This window comes from Rhinolophus hipposideros (assembly GCF_964194185.1).
Source record: "Rhinolophus hipposideros genome assembly, chromosome: 4".
In the NCBI taxonomy this organism is placed as follows: Eukaryota; Metazoa; Chordata; class Mammalia; order Chiroptera; family Rhinolophidae; genus Rhinolophus; species Rhinolophus hipposideros.
Window position 1 is genome coordinate 54,845,220 of NC_138050.1, and position 24,904 is coordinate 54,870,123.

Consider the following 24,904-nt stretch of genomic DNA (forward strand, 5'->3'; position numbering starts at 1 on the left):
TGGAAGAGGCAAAGAAGGATTCTTCCTTAGAGATCTAAGACAGCATGCCCCTCCGACATCTTGATTCTGGACTTCTGGCTTCCAGAACTCTGAGACAATAAATTTCTGCTGTTCTAAATCACCAAGTTTGTGGTACTTTGTTACAGAAGATTTTGGACACTAATATACTGTATCATATTCTTATATCAACTCTATTCTATACTGACAGGCAACAGGAAACAATAAATGCTAGTGGGAACTAAACATCAGAACATCTGATGAGCCGTTAACAGAGTCCTTCATAGAGAATGTGAAGAGAATGTGACCTAGAGAATGTGGAGTAGTAGGTTGTGTCTTTTGAATAATCTTTTCCAGGTGCCCTACCTCAGGTGGGACTATTTTCAGTCCTCTAGGTGTCAGCTCTTTCGTCGAACTTGCAAATATCCTCCATCAGGGTGGGAAAGCACTTTATAATCATGAGGAAGTAAGGTGGAAAGTTCTTGTGGTAAAGTGAAGGTATGCCTTCTCTGAAACATTTACCAACTCTTTATAGTATGCATAATAAATCTTTCTACTCAAGACCCTTTCCATATGGTCGTGAATACTTGCGACACCTGTCATATTTCTCTTGAGTCTCTTCCTTCTCTCATCATAAACATTTTTAGTTCCTTCAGTGCTCACTCCAAAGACGTGGCATTTCAATTTTCACACCCCTGATAAACATTCTCTGAACATATTCCTTATTTTTTCCTCTTAAATACAGGGAACAAAGACCTGAACTCCCAGTCTGACCTCTTCAGACTTCTCCTACCACTTATGTTCCAGGCATTATGCTTCATAATGCAGTCTCAACTAGCGCTGGCTTTATCTATTTAGTTATTTGTTCATTTATTAGTAGTTGTTTTATAGTTAAATTTTGAAAAACCATAAACACCACCACAAAATCATTTTTCTGGAGTTTTAAAATAACACAGCAAGAAACTACCAAATAAACATAGGCAACAGGAACTGAATTAACAGTGTTGATTAGGAGAACAGAAGGAGTAGAACAAAATACAGGAAGAGGAGAAACGTGGACAGTGCCTATGTAATGGAAGTTTGGACTGCTGTTTTCCTAAGAGGAGAGTAAACTCAGTTCTGCACAATGCTCAAAGTATACTAAATTTATGCTCATCACTCCTTAACGATTCTGAGGGCACTTCAGAATCTTGAAGTGCCTCAGGTTCATCCTAATGAATATGTATTATCTCTGTGTCACAGTGTGCTGCCTGCAGAATCCGCGTGAGAGGTATTTGTGGATTTGATTATGCTGAAGCTGTGTGGGACTGCGTACTAATAGAGATTGCTGATTAACAGAAGTCTCGATACATAAGTGCTCACTGCAGCATTTTCTAGTTATTTTTCAGATGTGTATATAATTATTTTCTAAATTAACATTCCTGTAGAAGTGGACATGTTAAATTCTATCCGGAAAAAAAAGTAAACAAAATTAGTAATGGATAAGACCTTCAAAAGCCAGTTGCTCTGTCTTCACTTTGGTAAAGGGACTATCGAATGGAAGCATAAAGAAAGTCAATAGAGTGATACCGCAGATGAGCGACTTCTCCACTGTGCCAGTGGTGCATGAACACGAGTGGCTGGCTTGACTTGGGTGCGGCCAGAAAAGTACCTCTCAAACTTCAGTGTTCAAAGAATCACCTGAGAAACTTGTGAAACACACAGTCCCCATCAGCAGAACTACCTTGGGGTCTAAGAGTCTATATTTCCAACAAGCTCCAAATTATGTCCATAGTCCTTATCTTTGGGTCACACACTGGAGTGACAAAGGGCTGGAACATGAAGCTTTTGGAACTTCTACTCCTCACCGCCCCCCCAGCTTCCATGGCTCCAACCTCTGGTCACTGAAAGCTCAGGGGGAAATTATGGACAGATTAAAGAGCTGAGGCTGGGCCCTTCGCTTGGAGAGACAGTCTCACTGGAGCGTCATAAAACCAAGATGTGAAGATATTTGTGCCTCAAGACTTTCAAGATGTCTCTTCTGAGGTCTTCCTAAAATGGTAGACCTTCAAATAGAGCTCCTAGTCATGGATTTCAAAAACAAAACAAAACAAACAACAAAATTTTTCTATTGCCGAATTTAAGTCTAACTTCAACATTTAAAATGATTTTTTTCTTACATCTTTATGCATATTTTTTTACTGAATTTCACTTAGTAAAAATTTTGATTTTGATATACAGTTTTTTTGTTTTTAAATTATGGTCAAAACGAACTTTCATTTCCTGAAGGGAAGACAGCATAACTTGAAAACACCAAATAAAATTGGTATCTCAAAAATCTTCAAAATTATCAAATGTTCATGTGCTGACAGCTCTTGCAAAAGTTTTTTAAATAGTTGGTTCCATCAAGTAGATTAGGCATTACACCTACAATTGTACGTATATTGTTAATTTGTATAGAAAATCCGTTTTGATTAGAAAGATGTAAAATCCTAGGTGAATTCTAAATTAGTTGAATTTTAAATAAGGGTTTTTTATAAAGTACACCTTAAATATTAAAACCAAATAAGAAACAGTTCTCTTTGGGTTTAGTTGGGTGATTATTTTGATGTTTTGATTTGTTTTAATTCAAGTGTTTTAAAAGTATAGGTTCAGTTTTATTTAAAATAGATTTCAATGTGTGTTGTATGAACAAATTACATACTTAAGTTAAAATTTGTTTTAATTGAGTATTTGTGTTTCTTTCTATGTTCAGCAAATATGATTAATTTCAGCTATTTTTGATTTGGTTGCATATCATATAGTTTTAATCCTATTGAAAAGTACACCTTGCATTTCAGAATATGTTTTAATTCACAGTAATTTTAGAACTCATAACCTGACATCTCAGACACAGTCCGTTTCTCTATCTCTGTGTTTCTCTATCTCTGTATTTCTCTCTCTGTCTCTCTCTGTCTCTCTGTCTCTCTGTCTCTCTCTCTCTCTCACACACACACACACACACACACACACACAGGCACACACAACACTCACTGTTGTTGCCATGTTTGGTGTTTCTCTGCCCTCTGCTGGTAGCAAATGAGATTTCCCTTTGTTAATTTTAAACTTACCTCCGGTTAAGTGTTTTTTCCTGTCGCAGAATTGTAGTTCAAAATACTTTATGAAGCAACTGGACAGATCATTAAGAGTTGTCTTAGCATGTCCAAAGGCTTCTAAGATGGACATTGCCTGTAGTAAAAGAGAAACAGTTGCTGAACTACTCTTCTTTTTTACATAAAATTGGAGAATAACAGCAAAGATAGAAGGGATATACCATTATCTAAGAGGTTCTCCGTTGTTCATATAATACCATGTTGGACTTTTGAGGACATCCTCCTAAACTGCAAACTACACTAGTACCCCCATTATCTGTGGTTTTGCTTTCTATGGTTTCATTTACCTGTGGTCAACTGTGGTTCAAAAATATTAAATGAAAAATTACAGAAATAAATAATTCCTGTTTTAAATTATACACCATTCTGAATAACACGATGAAATCTGCAATGACCCACTCCATTCCACGCAGGAAATGAATCATCCCCTTGTGCAGTGTATCCACACTGTATACAGTAGTCACTTAGGGTCTCAGTTATCAGATCAACTGTGGAGGTATTGCAGTGCTTGTGTTCAAGTGACCCTTATTTTACTTAATAATGCCACATTCACGTAACTTTTATTACAATATATTGTTATAATTGTTTATTGTTATTAGTTATTGTGGTTAGTCTCTTACTGTGCCTAATTTATAAATTAAACTTATCATAGGTATGTATATATAGAAAATGTACATATAAGGAAAATGTATGTATAGAAAATCATAAAATACGTATGTATGCTTTTGTGGCTTTGGAGAGAAGAAATTAGAGTTAATGCAAGCTATAGTCAGAACTTCTTAGAAAAAATAAATTCACTTAAACATTTGATTGTAACTTTAACTCTTACTTTACACACTCTTTGGAACATTGAACCCCTAAACAACCATCCTTCTACCCTGTTATTGTTCCATTCAAACCATTCTCGCCCACAGAAACAGGAATAAGAATTCTAGATGAAGCTGTGTTATCCCGTGTGTCTTATTCTCAAGGGCTCTCCTTCAGAAGTGGGGAGTTTGGGGCTTTGCCATTAATAAAGCTCCTCAGATCAACCTGGCGTCTGAAATTCTTACTCGACATGTTTCCTTAAACACTGACTATAGAACAAACACCATTTTGTCTCACAATTGATTGTGCCTGTGATAATGATGATGGCCAAGCAATTCTATGAAAAAAGTATTACAATCTGGAGAGGTAAAAGTGTTTTTCCATCTTCCAAGATAGAGATAATGTGAAATATAATTCCAGCATCAGGCACAAGAGGGAGCACAACAATACCTTATGGATTCTGAGTGGTGGTTTTTCTGGCAAAAATATTTTTTGAAAATTTTATTCTAAATTAAAAAAATAAAACTTTGCTCCTAATTTTTAATTTTCTAAGTCATTCAATTCACCTGTAAGTAATTTATATTTTGAAAGGTTATAAAGCAAGACTGTGATGTTAATCAAAAGTGCTAAGAGTTGTGATAATAGTGAAACATTAGGTTGGTGTAAAAGTAACTGCGTTTTAAAAGGTTAAAAATAACTGCAAAAACCGCAATTACTTTTGTATTGACCTAATATATTAAAATATCTATTTTTGAAGTTTGAACTTTTGGAAAGAAACATATACCTTATCTTTACAGAAACTCTATAATTTGTCTCTTTATAATAACCTAATTTTAAAGATCATAATGAATTCAGAGTAGTAATGGAAGAAGTGTTATCTCAAAAATATTTTTAAATAGCATTTATGAAGATCCTAGTTTTGTTTCTTCTCCAATAATTTAATATCAAATCAATAGGTGGTAAAATTAATAGTGTGATTATATCACATTTTAAACACAATATTACATTTAAAAACTGTTTAAAATGCATTAAAGGGATTATAATTATTTTTTTAAAACGTATTTTGGCTTATAGTTGTTTAGGTGTTATATCTGATAATGAACAAATTGTTTTATTATTATAGAAAAAGAACATAAAAGATAATTAATGGCATATGCTCAAATAGGAAGTAAGTAATGCTTCAATGTATGTGCTTTGGAGTGAGAAGTAGCTGCCTCACATTCCAGTTCTTCTAAGGACCAAGTATATGACATCGAGTAATTTCCTAAGTTCCCTGAACCCCATTTCCTTTATTATAACACAGGTTATCAGTGGTTATCAGTGTCAGGTATATAAAGCCCTCAGATTGGTGCCTGGCACATACTAAGCAATCGACATATAGTAAACATTAATTTTATTTATGTTAATAATCACAGGAACCATTGATATTGCGCTTACTATGTGCCAGACACTACTCTAAGGTTTTATACACACATAAATATTCAGAGGGTGCCAAAAAATGTACACACATTTTAAGAAAGGAAAACTGCATTAAAATTGTAATACTCAATATATACCAATAACAAAAGATGAATACAAGTCACGTTTGACTTCTGCAATTACAAGAGGTGCTCAAAGTGGTTACCATCAGCATCCAGATACTTCTGATGATGGCGAACTGCTGCTTGAGCAATGTTGACCAAAGTGTCCACTGGTATACATTTTTTTGGCAGCTGGTATATATATATATGTAAAGCTATAATATGTGTATATATACATATGTGTATGTGTGTGTGTGAGTGTGTGTACACATATTTCTTTTAATCCTCACAACTAGTGTCTCCATTTTACAGAAAAGGAAACTGAGAGATTAAGTACGTCTCCCAGGTTCAGAGCTCCTAAATAGTGGAACTGGAATTAGAACCCAAGCAATCTCTGCTGAATTTGTGTTTAACCACTGCATCATTGGGCTATTAGTGCTAGAATAACAATAAAGACATATAAGGGATAAAAGTAATATAAAACTAAAACCATTAAACAAAATATAAATACTAACATGGCATTCTCTCACTATGCATTTCTGGTCCATAAATCAAAAGTCAAACACTAAACTAAAATAACCAGTGGTTTTTAATCTTCAATTAGCCCGTTGGCCAATAGGTGGCACTAAAACAAATATGTTAAAAGAAATACTTTAAGAAAATGCAAAATGCAAAACTGATACTAATTCCACCATTCAACTTGATTTTGAAACAAAATAACGAGAATGCTGTAGTGCAATAAAACTCTAAATGTAGGCAAAGGGAAGTAAGGATATATTTCCTCAGTCCTTAGTGATTCTAATTTTTTTGGCACGATTTTTTTTTTCTATTTATACTGGTTTGTTTTTCCATGGAAGTTTAGCGGTTATGCCACTGAAAGTTATGTACTGTTATCATGATAGTAGTTAACCTATTGTATTTTCTAAAAGTAAAAACCTGTCCTCCTCAGTAAAAAATAACGGCTTAATCACGTTGACCCCATCACTCTGCACTGTGAAAACAGTTGCTCAATACACGTTTAAGGAATTTGAATGGATATGAATATTTCTTAAAGTTGAAAATCAATTGGGCAAAAATTAGTGAAAAGTCTCTGGCAGCTTTCCCCCCCCAAAACATGACTTTTATGTTCCAATAAACCTATTGTTATGGAAGATTCCCCTGCTTTCACCGTTTGAAATTCAAATACAGGAATTAGAAACTACAGCCTTATTAACTGATCTCATCGGCTTTGAAATTGTATAGGGACACAAAAGCAATATCTACGGAGATGGGATGCAAACCCATCTGCTCACTGGGGAAAACACACTCTGAAGCCGTAGCAGAGGAAGGATGTAGAGCTACGTGCAGTCTTTACAGATGGGGCAATGGAAGTATAAGACTAAAATTCAGAAATAGCACAGCTTAAATATACATGTATCATAAATACATAAAGTTATCAGAATCATCTCTGGAGCTCCACACTGGGCTCTCCCTCACCTTCCAGGGACCAACTAAATCGATTTCTCTTCTTCTCGGCAACCTCTTCATAGAGAGTACTGTTTATCACGACAGCGTGAAACTTAGAAACAGCCAACTGCCTCCCAAACTCCTTCACTTTATTCTTTTGCTCCCCACACTCCAGATTATAATCTTTCATTTATAAATCTTTAATTATGCCTCCGATGTAAACCACAAAGAAAATATTCACTATTCCACAGCCTCTGCCAGATTCTCTGCTGAAGGATCATCCCAATATGTTTCCCTTTTATGTCCCTACCATTCTTTCACTATTTATTCTTGGATAACTGCGGATTAAAATAATCTCCAATGACTGTTTTTTCTTTTTTTTCTCAAACTATACTAAGATCCAGGGCAAAACTATTTGGTTTAAACTCAACCCGTATTTCCCAAAGGAAGACACCATATGTATGTTTGTTGCTCACATGTGGCAGTATTATACCGTGTCTGTCAGGGTGGTACCTTAAAGAAATGCCCCACCCTCTGATCTGGCTGAATCAGCCCTCTAAGTCAGCCAACTTGCTTCTTTTTTCCAGGGCCACCTAATGAAGGTTTCTTTCATCTCATCTTGTACTGAACTTCAAGCTTTCTACTAGATAGCTCCATATATCAAGTATGCTCTTGTCTACTCATCTCTTGAATCAGATTTTTCTTTCATGCAGCTCCTCGTTTACATGTACATAATTTCACTAAGCCTTTGAAGGGTTGTAGTGAAATGTTACAAAGATTTACAGTCAATTCATAAATTTATCTAATGCTTGTGTGTAATTCCCACATACTGACGCTGTGCAAAACCTGTGGCTGGGTAATTTTCAAGAATGTCTTGGACACTGAATGATATTCATGCAGATAATTTAAAGGGAAACCAAAAACAAAAGAAGAATTGACATGAAGTTTAAGCCATACTCAAACCTGTGCAATATTATTTCATGAGACTAGAAGTCACTTATTTATGACATCCTTAATTTGCCATGTGAAATAAGTAAAACAAAAAAAGTGAATTAGAAATAGTTTTACCTGAAATTTGCTTTGATATTATAATATTGATTTCCAGATGCTATAATAATTTTGGAAGAGTTAAATCTAGCTAAGAAATACAACTTAGAATGTATTCACTTAAAATAAAATGCAAAACCAATTTACATAAAGTAATGTAGAGTGCATTTAGAAATTACAAAGCCTGCTCTTTCACAGAGGATCACTTAATAAATGATTGTTTTAATCCCTAATTTACAGTGGAGTCTATTGTTCTTTGTCATTACAATTAAACCAATAGGTCTTGTTATTCTATTAGTTAACCTGAGTCTATTTTATAACTGTGTTGTTTTATGAATTCTCTTATCCTTAACTGTCACTAGTCAGTATATTACAATATCTAAACAAAGAAGACATTTTATGTTATTCTTTCCAAGTCAATCTAAAATGGTATGTTAATTTGACCTTGCTGTAGAATTACAGAGGTGCTCAATATGTAATTTGAGCTTAATAAATGGTTATGAATTAAAGTCATTAATGGCCACACATGACACTATGGATACATTGCAGAATTTATTATATATTCCTCATAAAGAGAAAAATCTCTAGAATCAGGCATATGCTTGAGAACCCATAAAAGTACATTTAATTTTTTAAGGACTTATTCAAAAATGGAAAATACAAGGAAATAACATTAACCTAACAATTAAATATAAATTCCTCTCATTTCTAAATGAGGACTCCAATACTAAAATTTCTAGAATATTCCTATGTAAACACCACCATGGAAGAAACAATTCTGACCTGCAGCCATGAGGTAAAAAGGGCCGGTGACACAAAAGAAAACAGTATAATAACACAATAGTCATTGTGCAATATGTTGTAGGATTTTTAACATTTGAGCCTCTAGAATCTAGAGGTTCCAAACTTTTTTCAATGGTTTTTACCAAGGGTCATATGAGGTAAAATACACAAACAGCCGGGCCACTCACTCGAGATGAAGTACATATTGCCTCACCTGGTTTATTTAAGTAAACTAAATATATTTTTGGAATTTGCTGCAGGCCAATTAACAATGGATTGCGGACCGCAGTTGGCCCATGGGCCGCAGTTTGCACACCCATGCTCTAGATGGTATTGTTTTGGGTAATAATCTAAGATAACAGCAACTGTCTTCATTCCAATGTAATCAGATATTTTTACATATAAAATTGCTGAATGAAATGCAGGTGTCTTTCTGCAAAGATGAAGGACCTGTACAGGGGAGATTCTGGAGGAGCAAGCTTGTAAAGTTGAGACTACATCACTGTATTTGCAATACTTCCCTTTGAAATACATGCCGAGAGAGAGTACTGGTACAACATGGCCTATGATGAGCATCATGTATCCTTTTGGTCAAGGAAATTATATAGCATATAGGGACATCATTTCTTGCATGATATACAAAGCAAGTAGACTTGTATTTAACAAAATTTATACTCTTATGTGTGTGAGGAATTAAAAATAATTTTTCATACATATAATGTTTTTTTTGGCCTGAAGAGAGACGATAATTAAAATCTTTGAACAAATATGTCTTCCCCAATCTTGACCCCCAAAAATACAATAATTAAAAAAAAAAAAAAGAAAAACATTTCCACTATCTAAAGGTAAACAAGACTGAAAACAAAACAAAAAAAATGACAGTGTTGTTCCATAAATCACACACACACACACACACACACACACACACACACACACACCTCAAAATGTACAGGGTCCTGATTATAAACAAATGGTTTATCCACATTAAATTTATTTGATACATTAGAGTAAATTAATATAGGTAACTTGGCATAATTATTTTCTAGAAGTGCCAAAATACTTATAGACATTATATTTATATATTCATTTGTTCACCATACATAAATTGAGCTCCTATCATATGGCAGTCTCTAAGACAGTGTCTCTGAATTCAAGGGACACACACATTGAAGCCACTTAAGATATGTGTTGAATAATGGAATAAATCATGACATCATGGCCCAGTTTGTGAGGGATATGTGTTCAAAGGAGGCGTCAGCAAGAATAAAAGGAAGGTAATTCTATAAGGCCCATGAATTAAATGACACCATCCTAAGGAATGTCGGGGCATGCTGATTTACTGGACTTGATCTCCAGGGAACAGAGCCATGCAAGGATTTTGAGCAAGGGCATTATGATATAGGCTACTAATAGTCCAAAATCAAGTCTCCTCTCCTTCCATCTAATAGTGTCAGCTAAGCACTTAGCTGCCTAGTTACAGTTCTAACTGCACAGCTAGGTCTAACTGCACAGTTACAGTACTAACAAAATTAGCCATCTCCCTGCACTCCTGCTTCCTGTTCCCTTCCTCTGAGCTGGAATGCAGATGCCTCACCATGCAGGCAGGGATCAGTGTCCTGGAGAATGACAGAGCAATGAGACAGAAAGAATCTGGGCTCTGACTGACACTGGGGAACAACATAGCTGCCCTGTCAACTCAGACTGCCGATGTGTACTTGCTTCAGAAGACAAGAATGGGTGAAGCAAGGAAACACACTAAGTGACTCTTCAAGAAAATCTGACGAAAGGAGATGATAGTCTTACTGACAGTGATGATCCTGGACCGAATGAAAACTGATTGGCTAAACAGCTAGGATTGACAGGACATTATGATTGGGAGGCAGAGAAAAGACGCTGCAGTCAAAGTGAATTCCAGGTTTCTGGATGTGGAAATGAAAAAAAAAATGACTGTACCATTTACTGTGATGGGTAACCTGGGAGGAGAGTGCTTGGAAGAAGATCAGGCATTAAAATCTGGACATGTCTTTGAGACAAGCAAGGAGGCTGTGGGACAGATGGGTTTGCATCTTACAGACAGGAGGAATAAGCTTAGCATGGGAAGTGACAGTATGAGAATAGGACTGAATCATAGGGCACAATGTAGAAACCCCGGGTTCCCTAAAATAACAGGGCACATATGAAAGTCTTTTGTTGCAATCTTAGAACAATCATCATGAACTTCCATTAGTCTGGGGTGATTTTCCGATAGAAATGCTAAAGTGTGGAGAGTTAGCTCTGTAGGTAAAGGCTCCAGAGCAGCACACGTCTGACTTCTGATCACTTTCTTTGGTTATTGATCATGTTTCTGTCCATCCCCCACCACTAGGGGTTCCTTATTGCATGTGGTCAATTGCAGGAGTCCACTAGCAACCCCTCCAATATGCTGTGGCCTGGAAAAAACCTGTTAACAAAACCTGCTAAAATGATGTAAAAAGAGTAGAATCAGTCTGTGGACAAAAACCTGTGAGTGTCTCTTTGAGTAAAATTTCATAAAATTTCTGAGCTTTATTGTATGAAATTTGTGACCTTTATCATAACTCCTTTTCCTTCCTCCTTAAATCCTGGTAGTGTTTTAGGTAGATAAAGGAGACTTCAAATAAAAGCATTACTGAATATAATTTAAAATCACTTCAGGGGTTGAAGATTTATTTCCTGCCATCAATGTCCTTAAATTTTACTGTTGTCAATTTTTTACATACATTGAAACTTTATTATCAGCTCTCAGTAATTCCCCACAAAAGTTGCTACCAGGCCAGCCCCCCAGAATGTACCTACACGCCAAAGTGGCACTTTCTATCTGAATAACAACAATCTCTAACTATAGTAGATATTTTCAGTTCAACTATTCCAAGCTAATATGAAAATAGAGTATGTTCAAAATATTTTTAAATGTATGCAACAAAATAAAAGTTTACTTGAACAATAAAAATTTATACCACGCTTCAATCTTTTTTTCTTTATTTCCACAAATTTTGACCAAATCATGATTAAACTTATGGTCTATTATGATGTCATTCTTTACCTGTAAATGACATTTTTATCGGCTCAACAGATTTTCCAAGCTCAATAAAAAACTTACATGTTTAAATTTGGAATCAAATACGAGCTTGCTGGTGCCAGATCTACAGGTTAGGTGTCTCATTATTTGTTTGCTGGCTTCAGACTTTCCAGATCCTCTTTCCCCACTAAAATAAAGCACAGACAGAAAGCACAAGTTTACTGTTTTTGTGAATGTAGTAAAACATTTAAATAACCGTAGATAATTTTCAGGCACAAAGATGGTGGGAGGGGAAAAGATAACTTCCAATGAGTTTGTGGGATGTATGGTTTACCTTTTCAATTTGATTCATTGTTCAAAATATTTAGCAAATGTATACTATGTCATGTACCCTAGGGTGTTTCAAATGCTGGGACTCTAAATGAGTATGACAGAACTTCTTACAAGGCAGAACCATGTAACACAGGTGAATTATAGCAGAAAGGTGGTAGGCTGAAAATAAAGACACTATAGACTTGTCCTCAGCTTTGTTAAGAAATGTAAATGAGGTGGACATAAGGTAATGGCCTCTGCACCACAGGTGCATGTGTCCCACAGCAACATGGCCTGGACTTGTTAAATCTTTCTGGACCTTTCAGGAAAGACACTATGTCTTCCTTGGAAAAGTAACTAGATCTGTCTGAGTTTTCCTTCTCTTTTGAATGACCATAAAGTGCCCAGATACTAAAACGAAGTAGGTAAGGGGGTCAGATGTGACGAGGTGAGTTGAGTGCTGGCACTTGGCAGATCCTAAAATGACCTGTTTTCTCTTGAGGTTGCTGTCCATTCTGACAATCCATGTTTCCCATTTTCCGTCAATCTAGGAACAAGCACTAACTAAATGACAGTTTAATGAAAATACTTTAGCCATTTCCCAAGCATACTTCATAACTTAGCTAAATTCTATAAACAATAACTATTATTATATTCCTGAAACAAGATGATATAGGGTTACTATAAAATTCCAATACAATAATTGCTATACCAACGTAGTCTGATATAAAATAAAATTTTCCTGCATCCAAATAGAATACTCATAAAAACAGTCTTTTATCTATTAGCCAAACAATTTTTTAAAATATACCAAGTATAAAGCTATTTACCAGTGCTTTCCCTTAAACAATGGTTCTAACAAACTTAATTAAAGAGTGTTTGCCAGAAAAGAAGCTAAAATTTAGTTATTTTATTCAAATCTCAACTTGTAAATGAATGCTTCTGTCCCCCTCATTTGTGCATAAACATTTTAACCACTTTTAGAACAATCCCCCTATCACCCTCAGCATAGCAGGTGACAGTGACCTGCAGAAGACAAGCAGCTCCTTTTCTAGATTCAAAGACCTTTTCTTTTAACCTAATTTCACAGTAGAAACAATCTATATCTTTCATGATGAAAATTTAATTACTGCAATTATACTTGTTGTTACAAAAATTCTATTACCCAGCAAAATAATCAGATGTTTCATAAATCTTTATTTAAATAGAGCTTTTGTTTGCATTCACTCAGGGATAAATCTTGAAAATATCATTTTCCTTTTTAAAATACTGCTCATTATTTCAAATGAAAGTCACTGAAGGCCTACTACGTGCCAGAGTCTATAGTAGATTTCAGGGGTAAAGAGGTGAAAAATACTGCCCTGTGTCATCTACTGGGGATACTCCCAAGTAAACACTAAGTACATAAATAATGCATAATTAGAAAGCAGCAGTGCTCAACAAGCAATGCACCCACAGGTGAAGAAGCAGGTACATAGCCTGGAGGGAACCAGGGAAGACTTCTGGACAAGGTGGAAGCTGAGCTGATTCTTGGAGAAGGGGTGGCACTGAATGTAACATTTATCTAGCATTAAGCATTCAACAAAAATTTCCTGAGCTTCTATTAAGCAACCTGAAATGGGTGGCGAATCCAGAGTAGTGAAGGAGGTAGAAACAGTCTCTGTAGATCTGGAGACACAGAGGCATGTGAGGGTGTGGCGCTGACCTGGTGGCTATGTGAGTCCCTTTCTCTTCTCCCCACAATTGTGCTCACATGGTTACCCGATCAGGGGTAGGGAAAGGGAGAGCCAAAATCACACACATTTTAACTGTCTCATAAAATCTCAAAATAGCCACATTTCATTTACACTTTGAGTAAAATAGAATGAAATAAAAGAAAAGTAGGTTATGACAGGCTTCGTTCCTCTAGTTCAACTTAAGAAACATTTTTTTCACCTGAAAATCCAAGCTTATGATTAAACTAGATACTGACCAAGGATTTTGGGTGATGCCAATCATAGGTTCATAAGAATTCTTACGCTTATTTGAACAGTTTTGTCTCCTAAATCTGTACCCAACAGAAGCTGACCATATACTGCTTACTTCACTTCACAAGTCACTTGTATGTTTAGCACATAACATTAATTTAGATATGGTCAGCATATAGCTAGGATAATGAATATTTGCCACACATGTTCAAACAAGTCATTTAAATTATCTAACAAGGCCTTTAAGAAATCAAAGTTAAGACACATCATGGTGGACAACAGACTCTCAGTTATAGCCCAGGACAAAGATCTTAAATTACTAAAAACTCGTCCTCAAGATGAAGCCTAGTATGCTACTGGGGCCTATAATGACTGACAAAATGAGAAATAAAATTAAAATTTGGAATACAATTTTCTGGCTTAGCACTACCGTGTTTCCCCGAAAATAAGACCTACCTGTACCATCAGCTCAAATGTGTCTTTTGGAGCAAAAATTAATATAAGACCCGGTCTTATTTTACCATAAATATATTATATACATATATATACATATATTATATGTATATAGTAATGTAATGTAATATATATAATACCGGGTCTTATATTAATTTTTGCTCCAAAAGACGCCATAGAGCTGATGGTCCAGCTAGGTCTTATTTTCGAGGAAACACAGTATGTTATAGGACATCTATCCCAGGAACATTTAAGTTTTGATCCTCAAATCTGCATAATTATCCTTTGCAACATACTAGTTATAGGACACAATAAAAACTGAATAAACGAACTTAAAGAATGTATTTAGTTGATTTCTAAATGTCAACTATTATTAAATATATATGTATATATATGGCCACGAGATGTGGAGTACAGCATAGGGAATAGAGCCAATGGAATTGTAACAGCTGTATGCAATGTCAGAGGGGTAGTAGATTGGGGGAAGGGGTTATCCCTTTGTGAGAGGTGTAAATGTCTAACTATTATATGTTGCTTTGTACACCTGAAACTAATAAAAATATAATAAAAAATAACTTCAATGTATTAGTATAAAGGTAGAAAGTCTTTATCTTAGTCAAGACAATCGAGGAGGTAGAAAAGCTACATAAAAAATGCTAATCTTGAAAGAAGACAGAGAATGACTCTAAGCATCAGTCCTTGTGATCGCAGATTTGTTCAATTCTGGATGCCAGGACTAGGGGATACGATTTTGAAACTTAATGGAGAAATCTTTTTCTTTTTTTTTCCCCCCCCAGAGTAAGTGGTTAATACATGGCATTACTGGCCTTAAAAAATGTCCCAAAGAGATACTAGCACTGCAGAATATTAACAATTCCTAATGGGAAAATCAAGTTCATGTGCAAATACACTGTAGAAGTCTTTGGGTTACAGGTATCTTTACTGAGGAAAATTGCTTGACATTGTGAACTCTGTAATAGGCAGATTTCCAAAGGATATGAATCCAGTGGACCCTCAGAGCTTTACTAAGGACCAATACCTTTCACAAAATTAAGCAGATTCAATAAGAATTAAAAATAATAACACTAGCAAAAAATAAAAATAAATTTAAAAAATAAATCAAATAAAATAAATAAAAATTGGAAAGAAAAGAATTCAGTTAAATCCATGGAGTTACGGCATAACTTTAGGAGAGATCGGGGTGAGAAGTTGAAAGCCTCCTTGGGATAGCAGCAGGAGGCTAGCCGTGCACTGGCATTTGGTTATGAGAATGGGTAAGCTTCAACCAGGCTCAGAAGCCAGACTTAAGCTCACATCCCAGATACACCAACTACTGGACCATCTACTCGTTAATCACTATTTACTAATTTACACCGTTGGGCTCGCACCCTAAATTCACTATTTACTAATTATGAGAACCTGGACTAATTAGTTAGCTCTTTTTATACTCAGGCATCTGATATATAAAATGGTGACCATAATAACAAGAATAATATCTATCTCATTAGGTTGCTAAGGCAATAAATAAGATAATAGATGGAAAGCATCTAGTGAAGGGTCTGGCACTTAGTAAATTCTCAATAAATATTTGTTGTTATTATTGTCAACACTACTAAACATTCCCCACAATGTCATCATTTTTAATAAGTGTTTCCCATTTTGTCAAAGTAAGTCCAGAAAACCCAACAGATAAAGCAGTGAAAGTAGAGTTGCTTGCTTGAAGAATGGATGGGCCACCCTCCAGTGCCTCTCTTATCCTGAGGACACTTCAGAACAAGTGTGAAAACAACTACTTGCACACTATTTTAGAAACATTGAAGTTTACAACAATCTGACCCTCCATGAAATTTTTGATCACATGAATAATGTAAAAGTATATAAATAGTGCTTATTTAAATACTTAAAAGTCTCTCTTGGTTCTATCCAGGTTTCCATCTTTACACTCTTTCATTTCACTTTGACTTGAGTTGTGCAATGGTTTATTTAAAGGTTCAGTTTTCAACCAATATTACACGTAACAAGCAAAGCCATGAGAATTTATAGAAGTCCCCTCTTTTAGAGATTTCTCCTAACGTAAAACACAATTCTCAATGCAGATCTTACTTTAATACTTAAATATTTCTTTAATCTTCTATCAATACATAATCACATTTCACCTCTGCTTCTTGTGGTATTTTTTTTTTTTGGTGTGAATAATCTTTGCTCCATTCAATATAAATCATTGTCCTGAGCATCTTGATATTTATGAGCTAATGATACCATTACATCTCAATAAAAAAAAATACTTTGTATAGTTTTGATGAAATATAAGCAAAGGTAAATACTTCGAAGTAGGGGGGGAACCCACATTTGCCAGGTAATAATTTGTATTTTGTTTTTTGGGCAATACCACATTTTGGAGAACTGTGGTATAGATAGTTTCATTAATACTGGATGGCTTTCTTTCCTCTTGTGTTCTAAGGTTTGAAAGCAAAAGCATTCTGGTTCTAAGTCATAAATCCTCAAAATGAACTGAGTTTCAAGGTTAACTTTGTAGATATTGATTCAGCTGCACTTGGGACTATTTTAAACAACAAAGATGTTTCTCCTTTGTAATGAGTCAAATGTACTTATTGCAAAGATATACTAAACTGCAAACTGCTGAGCAAGCAAATAAATGTAAACCATAAGAAATTGGGACAATTTTATCGCCAAGCCCCTCATGCAAAACTGAGAATCAGGGATAGGTGAGGGATGGGTTTACCTGAGAATGAAGCATTGGGGACGTTGCTCCTGGAAAAGCTGGTGGAAGGCCCTCTCTGCACAGGAGAATATGTGAGGTGGCAGAGAGGAACATGGCTGCCCCATGTTGCTCAGGTAAAGCTGAGAGACCTGAAAAATAGCATAAAGACAGAAACCTCTGTGAAAAGAGTTCAGGATACTTTACTTCATGACTCAGTTGACTTATTTCCAAAACACAAAGTGATTTTTATCTCTAATTTTGAATCTCATTTGTAACTACAAAACATTTGCAAAAGTATGCACTTCTCAGCACATTTTAAGTGTTCATAATGATAAAATGGAGGCTCATATTTGATCCTTCATTACTAGGTTCACAGACTTGAGAAAAATCTGCAGGCTTTAAATAAATCTGCTCTCTTTAAGAAGGACAACTCACAAAAATTTAATCGATAGCCATGAAGTAAGCTGAAGTTTTGGTAATTTACATCAAATACAGTTTCTCTTGGCAACATTTAATTTCAGTAACAAATAGAAAGGGCTTTTAATTTGAAGAGAAGGCAGTTGTAGCTGGAACACATATGAATTTATCAATTTCTCGGAAAAATAAAAATTTAATTAACTTAATTTCAGTGACAGTGATTTATGATGATTGCCATGGTGATTCAGTGCCAGTATTTTCAGTCCCTTTCAGTTTCTAGTGAATCCTGTTACATTTGAATAAAAATGAAATGACAGGAAGACTTCCAAGCCATGAAGAAATATCAGACAAACAATTTTTATTTCCCAAAATAATTGGCTTGCATCCTCAAAGATGTCAAGGTTGGAAAGTTCAAGAGAAGAATAAAGAACTGCTTGAGATTGGAGATTAAAGAGACTGGTGGCTCAGCACACCCTATAGGGGTGGCCTGGATCATTGACTATCTGGGCGTTACTGGGATAATGGGAAAGACGTGAATGGGGCCTCTTGATTAGATAGCAGTACATCAATAGTAATTTCATATTTCTGATGGGTGTATGGAGTTTACTTAAGAGAATGCTTCTGTTTGTAAGAAAATACAGAGTGCATGTCTTCAAGGTTGATGGGACAATATACCAGCAAATTATTTGAAATTGGAATCCAACAGCAAGCGGAAACTAAAATTAAACAAAACCCTAACCTAATGCCACACGTGATGCCACTATACATATTGGGCGAGTTTAATCTCATTAAAAATCACAGGATAAAAAGAAACTGGGTACTGCTCAGTTTTGCATTGTGTGTACTCAAAAATATAATCTTGAAAAATTATCCCCAGGTAGTTTATACCGAATGGTGTCAGCATTTTGAATATTGAAATTTCAAGGTGATACATCCTTGGATTGTGAACTCCATAGTAAAAGTAATAATGAGAAACATTCGAGAAAGGTCTAATGCAGATGTGTGAGGGGCCAATGAATATTCACTGCTGAAGCATTTATTTTCAGGACATTCACTTGTTCACTGGTTTTCTGATTACTACTTTGCCAGTACATTAGACCTGGTTCTTTAGTTGCCACCATATTTCCTGTCATTGTCTTCCCTCCCTCTCCCCTCCTCTTCCTTCTTCTCCATCTCTTCTTCCATTTTCTATTACTTTTCTAGCTTATTTTCTATTACTTTTCTAGCTTACCCTTAAGTATGGTGTGAACCCTAGAAATCTCACAAAATGAAGTTATCTAGGAGAATTATTCCTAATTTTGCATGCAGTACAGAATCTCAACATTACTTCAATTTAATCTCCAAAAACTTCAGATATTCACCTGAACCTGATATTTCCTCATGAATTTCTTTCCTTAAGTTTGTTATCAGTACCTTTACTCTCCCAGATTGACAAATTCAAAACTGGCATCAGTTGACCTTTTCTTCTTATTCATCCCTAAAACAAAACTGCTTTTTGGATACTACTTAAAATCTTTGCACTGACTCACTCAGCGCCGTCTCTTTTTTCCCATTACTAGAGTCCCCATATTAGACCCTGATAAACTTACTCCTGGATTATTTCAGTATCTGCTAACTAGTCTTGCATAAGTATCTCTTTTCCTCAAACTGATGGTAAAAAACAGACTTAACACACTAATTGTATCAAACTTCTTTTTTTCCAATGACTCTTTATTTTCTGAAAAATAAAACCCAAACTCTCTAACTTAGCTTTATAATCCAGGCCTAAACTAGATTTTTAATTATTCAGCTTTTGAACTTCGCAATTTATCAAATCAATCTATGCATTCCTCTAAATGGTCTTATATTTTGTCATCTCCATAATGTGGCTCTGGACAATTCTCCAAAACATGCTCCTTTCCCCTTATCCGAATGTTACTCATTCTTTAAGATTTGCCCCAATCACATTTCTTTCCCATGTAATGCCTTTCTTAACCTAATATTTCCTTCCGTTCTAACCTTCTGACGTGTCTATTAATAGTGTACTTTCCCAATACAGGTATTTTACAGTCTTCATCTTCAAGTGGAGTCTGAGATTATCTTTTTTATCACTATTTGCATTTTGTCTCTAAAATGTCTATGCAGTTCTTAAGAACAAGGAGACAGTTAAACAGCATCCCTAAATATCTAACACAATATATTATATTTAATAGACTAAATAAATATTTGTTGGTTTGATAAAGCATTCTTGTTCCTGATTATAACGTTCCTTTTTTTGTAGGGCCGATTCAGAAAAATCTGGCTCCTTTTCTATCTCCTCCTTCTCTCCTACTTCTTTGTGTTTAAAATGAGCAACGATATTTGGCTTCAGCATAAACAGGCAGCGCAATAATGAATCTTTCCCTGTTGGTTATACTTCATTTAGAACTGTCTGCCTCCTGGCCCTCTAAGTGCCACTTCTCCCAGTGATTGTTAGCGTCAGGTCAACATTGCTTACAGCAGCAAGCCATCTAATGGACAGGGCTGCTTGCTGCCATGTGCTTCTATTAGTCTCAAAATGAAGTTCGTCACAAAAGGTCTTCTACATCCATGATTGATGACCTGCTAGATACGAAATGAGTATTAGGCAAAGGCTGAATATTGCACAGCTAATGGTAATGGTAACAAAATAAAAGACACAAATGGTGCATGTGTATATATTTTTTTCAACATGAAACACAGAAGCTATTCTCCTGGATGATATAATCTTTATAGATGTGATCATATTCAATGTTTTATTTTCTTCTTGTATTAAACTAATCAACATGGGGAAGAAACAAAACTATTTTAAATTTTTTATCATTTAAAACAATAAACATACCCATAATTGTAATCAATAGACACACAAAAAGAAATGAAACTTTTTCTTCTGTGTCCATAGTACAATGAGCTAATTTTAACCTAGTTCAGTACACAAGTAACTGATTTAAAATTATGAGGTAGTAATATTGCTACAAAGGATGTCCACTAATTCAACCTAAACTTTAAATCCTTGTATCTACCTAGTATCTATAATTTTATGAGTTATTACTTACAGACCAGGGGAGTACAAACTATTTAATTCTACATAATGTATGTGAATTCCAAAACACCAGACACTGTAAAATTTCATTATGACCTGTTCATACTTTTATGACCTTTCATACTTTTCATTATGAAAGTATATAATTTTACTGTGAGCTTTATATAAGTCCATATTTTACCTAAATATATTTATTTTCCTCTTACATTCTATGCCAGAGTCAGCTGGAAATGATGAATGATGAGTATAAAGTACAATACCTATAACTTACATATTGCATTCACTGTTTTAAGTTTTAACAAAGCATTCTAGCAAAAATCTCAATGCATTATATCTCATTTCTACATTAATAAGAAAACACATGTCTTAAAGTTTCTCTTCTATAGTAGCATGTATTTCTGAAAGAAAATGTAAATACAACATAATACTTGAAATCATAAAACTGCCATATTATTGACACCCTAAAAAGAAACAAACCATAAAATAACAGGTTTATTACATTACAAGATACAATATATGACAGTTAATGCCACATTATAAAAATTTATGTTAAAATTTCCCCAACACTTATAATTTGACCTCTAGTTCATAGAAACATTTAAATAATATTTATATGTGTATGTATTTTTATTCAATTATTTAAATTCCCTTTTGTTTCACCATAGGATTCTTGTTAACTCTACAATCAAATGTGACACGCTAATATAAGCCAGGGACCATAACTCAATAGTTAACTTTAAATAGCATGTATATGTTTCTCTCTCTCTCTCTCTTTCTCTCTCTCACTCTGTGAGAGATGCATACAGAATTGAAAAATATTGAAATTCCAACCAATCTTAGGCATTTGAAGGCAAAAGATCTTCTGACACCAATGTAATAATAGATATAGCCCATTTTATCATATGGCTATAATAAAGTAGCTGGTCTCAGACTAATGCTCTCGCCATGAACAACTATAAAAGCTGGATAAAATACAAATTAAACACCTAATTGGAGACCTCTGAATATCACCAAAGCAATTAGCATATAAGAGGTCAAGATGTTGGAGAATATCAAAATGCATTGAGCCTAACAGGATCTTCTCCACAACTTTTTCTCATCCTGCATTGCCATTTTGCGGAGTAAAGCTCAGAGGCCTCATAGAATGTAAACGTATGTTTCTAAAAAGTTAAGCGGACATTATAGCAGTTGCACACTACTAGGGAAACACAATTTCAAGATTCAGATCTCAGTAACAAAGTAAAGCCAAATCGACATCATCCCAACGTCTCAGTTGAGACTAATGGGGCATGCCTTCCTTAAGCATAGGGCAAACACAAAGTACAGGAACTTTATCAGAGTCTACACCATCTGCCTATAATTTACCTACCAGGAGAAAATAAACAAAACTTCTTTGGAAGATGATAACACCACCCCAACCTCTGTAACTTTTATACTAAAGGTTCAGTATTCAACCAACATTTTCCAGGAATGTCAGTAAACATAGCCATGTAATGAAAAATGAATTGACAAACACAAACACTAGAAATATACCCAGATTTTATTAGATATTATTTAGATGAGATTAGAATTATTAGAATTATTACCTACTATTAGGTACTAGATTAATAATAAGTTATTATTTGAGTTATCAAACACATATTTTAAAATAAATCATTAACATTTTCAAGAAAATAGGTAGCAAGACAAAGAATTTCACCAGAGAACTGGAATCTTTGAATAAAAAAATGAAAATTTTAATATTGAAAAAAATGATATCAACAATTGAATACATGGTTTTATCTGCAAATTCAAAACAACAGGCAAGAGAATTAGTAACCTAGTTAGTCAATATATCCAGACGATAGATCAAAGAGAAGCAAATGTAGCAAATAAAAAAATCCCAATAGAAAAGAGATGATATCTTAAATTCAGTGATAATGAAATTGTGAAATATCTAAGATGTAGAATTTAGACTGTTTAAAGCAAAATAAAATACCTCAAACACTTATTTAAAAAGGGCAGAAATCGATGACATTAGTATACAATTTAAACAACTATCAAATAAACTCAAAGAAGATAGAGCAAAGGAAACAATAAAGATAAAAAGTAGTAATCAACTGTATAGAGAATAAACAATAAAAAAAATAGAGTCAAGAGTTTTTTTCTTTGAGAAGATTAATACAATTCATAAAGCCCTAATAAATTGATTTTAAAAGGTCAGACAAGGCATAAATTACCAACAAATGGAATGGAAAGAAATCACTCAAAAATTCTACAAACATTAACAAAATTGTATTATGAATAATTCTATGCCCAAAGCTTTGAAGATTAAATATGATGAAGAGAATTATTATGCAACTACTCAATTCAGAACTTTCTGAGAAATTTAACCTTTCCTATTGTTATGGTTTTTCTTCTTAATTAGTCATTTGATGCAAATAATTATGTCTGGTTTGTGTTAGTCTACAATATTAAATGATATTTTAAATTTTATACTCACCATGGTGGAATAAATTGGAAGCTCTTTGAATGGGTTAACAAGCAAGAGGATGTCCCCAATAAAAGTCTGTTAAAACAAAAGTATATAAATAGTTCTTGAACTGTATAAACATCAGCTTTAAAATAAAAAAATCACTGTGCAAAAGAGAGTATAAGTAAAAATCACTTTAACTTTCTGTAAGTTGTTTTAAAAGCTTGCAAATAAAGAAATAGAAAAGTCAAATTCAGATAAAATAAAATGAAAACGCTTGTTCCACTGAACACATAACAGGGGAAATGACTGAATTCTAAGAATCTCTTAAGTGGGTTTTGTGAAAGACAGATTAAATAAAAATATAAAATTAAAACGTGGCAAAATATACTGAAGGAAGTAAATGGATAATGAGTTCTATGTTGCTACACAGTAATAATAAAAAGTACAACTTAAAAAGTAATAAAGCACAGAATTCAAAGAAATATATTTTTAATTAAAAAAGGAAAAGTAAATAAGGCACAAAAAACCAGATTGAGCAAATAAATATCAAATAATAAAATGATAGCTTTAAACCCGAATACATTAGTAATTGTATCAAATATCAAGCTACTAAATATTCTAATTAAAAGACAGAGATTATGAACTGGATTAAATACTATGTGCTAAACAGCTACAGGTGTAAATGACTAACTATTACATTGTTTTTCACACCTGACACTAAAAGAACAAAAAAAAAAAAAAACAAAAAAAAACCTATGTGATATTTTAAAGAGAAACAATTTAAATATAAAGGCAAAATTTGAAAGTTAAAAGATCAAGCAAGATATACATGCAAATAATAATAACAGCCAAAAAAAAAGATGGTTTAGCAATACTCCATTCATAGAAAATACACTAAGGCAAGAAGCAGTACCAGACATGAAAAAATGAGCATTGTACAATAATAAAATGATAAATCAATTAAGAAGATACAGCAATTTTAAATTTTATGAGAACAAAATCTAGCATAAAATAGACGAAACAAAAACAGCTGTAAGTAAAAAAATATGAATTATCAACGATAATGGGGAATTTTAAGTTTATTTTTCCCTAGTTAGTTATGGAATAAGCAGACGAAATTTTGAGATAACTAATTACTGAGTTGATTCATTGACATACAGAGAACACTGTTCCTAACAACTGCAGATATATGTATATTCTTTTAAAATGAACATAGGCCAGTTTCATTACTTTTAAAGGATCTGAGTCACAGAGGATATTCTCTGATCATGGTAGAATTAAAAATTAATAATGGATGCCTAGAAAATCACAAAATGTTCGGAACTTATACATCTGCAAATAGCGATGAGCCAAAAACAGAATCACAATGCAAATGAGAAAAATATTTTGATTACAACATATTATAACTTGTGATTTGCAACTAAAGGTATACTTGGTATAAAAATTATCACCTAAAATGCATTATGTTAGAAAAAAAGAAAAGGGGATAGTTAATGATCCATTTCAAGCAGCTCATAAATTATACAGAATTAATCAATATAGGAGCAGAAATTAATGTAATATAAACAAAAGCCAAAAGACGATCTTTTGAAAAATTGTACACAGTAGAGAGTACTCTAACAAGACTGACTTTCCAAAGAAAATGCACAGATTACCAATATCTTTAATATGACTATATCACTATACAGTCTATAGACGTGAAAATAGATGAAAATACCAGGAATCACATTTTAGTAACTAAGTTTGGACATTTAAATAGGTGGACAACAA

The 24,904-nt window shown here is 34.1% G+C and overlaps 1 protein-coding gene across 5 annotated transcripts in view; it reads right to left on the reverse strand.

Annotated features, from left to right (window-relative positions):
• The window catches only part of MYO16 (myosin XVI), a 562,776-nt gene that overhangs the window by 262,142 nt on the left and 275,730 nt on the right, over window positions 1–24,904 (reverse strand). For all 5 annotated transcript variants that reach the window (XM_081047109.1, XM_081047110.1, XM_081047111.1 and 2 more), the window contains 4 exons: window positions 23,162–23,227; window positions 17,244–17,371; window positions 11,850–11,955; window positions 3,087–3,204 (listed from right to left, as the gene is read on the reverse strand). In XM_081047109.1, the coding sequence (XP_080903235.1) occupies window positions 3,087–3,204; window positions 11,850–11,955; window positions 17,244–17,371; window positions 23,162–23,227 (418 nt within the window). The remainder of the gene's footprint in view (window positions 1–3,086; window positions 3,205–11,849; window positions 11,956–17,243; window positions 17,372–23,161; window positions 23,228–24,904) is intronic.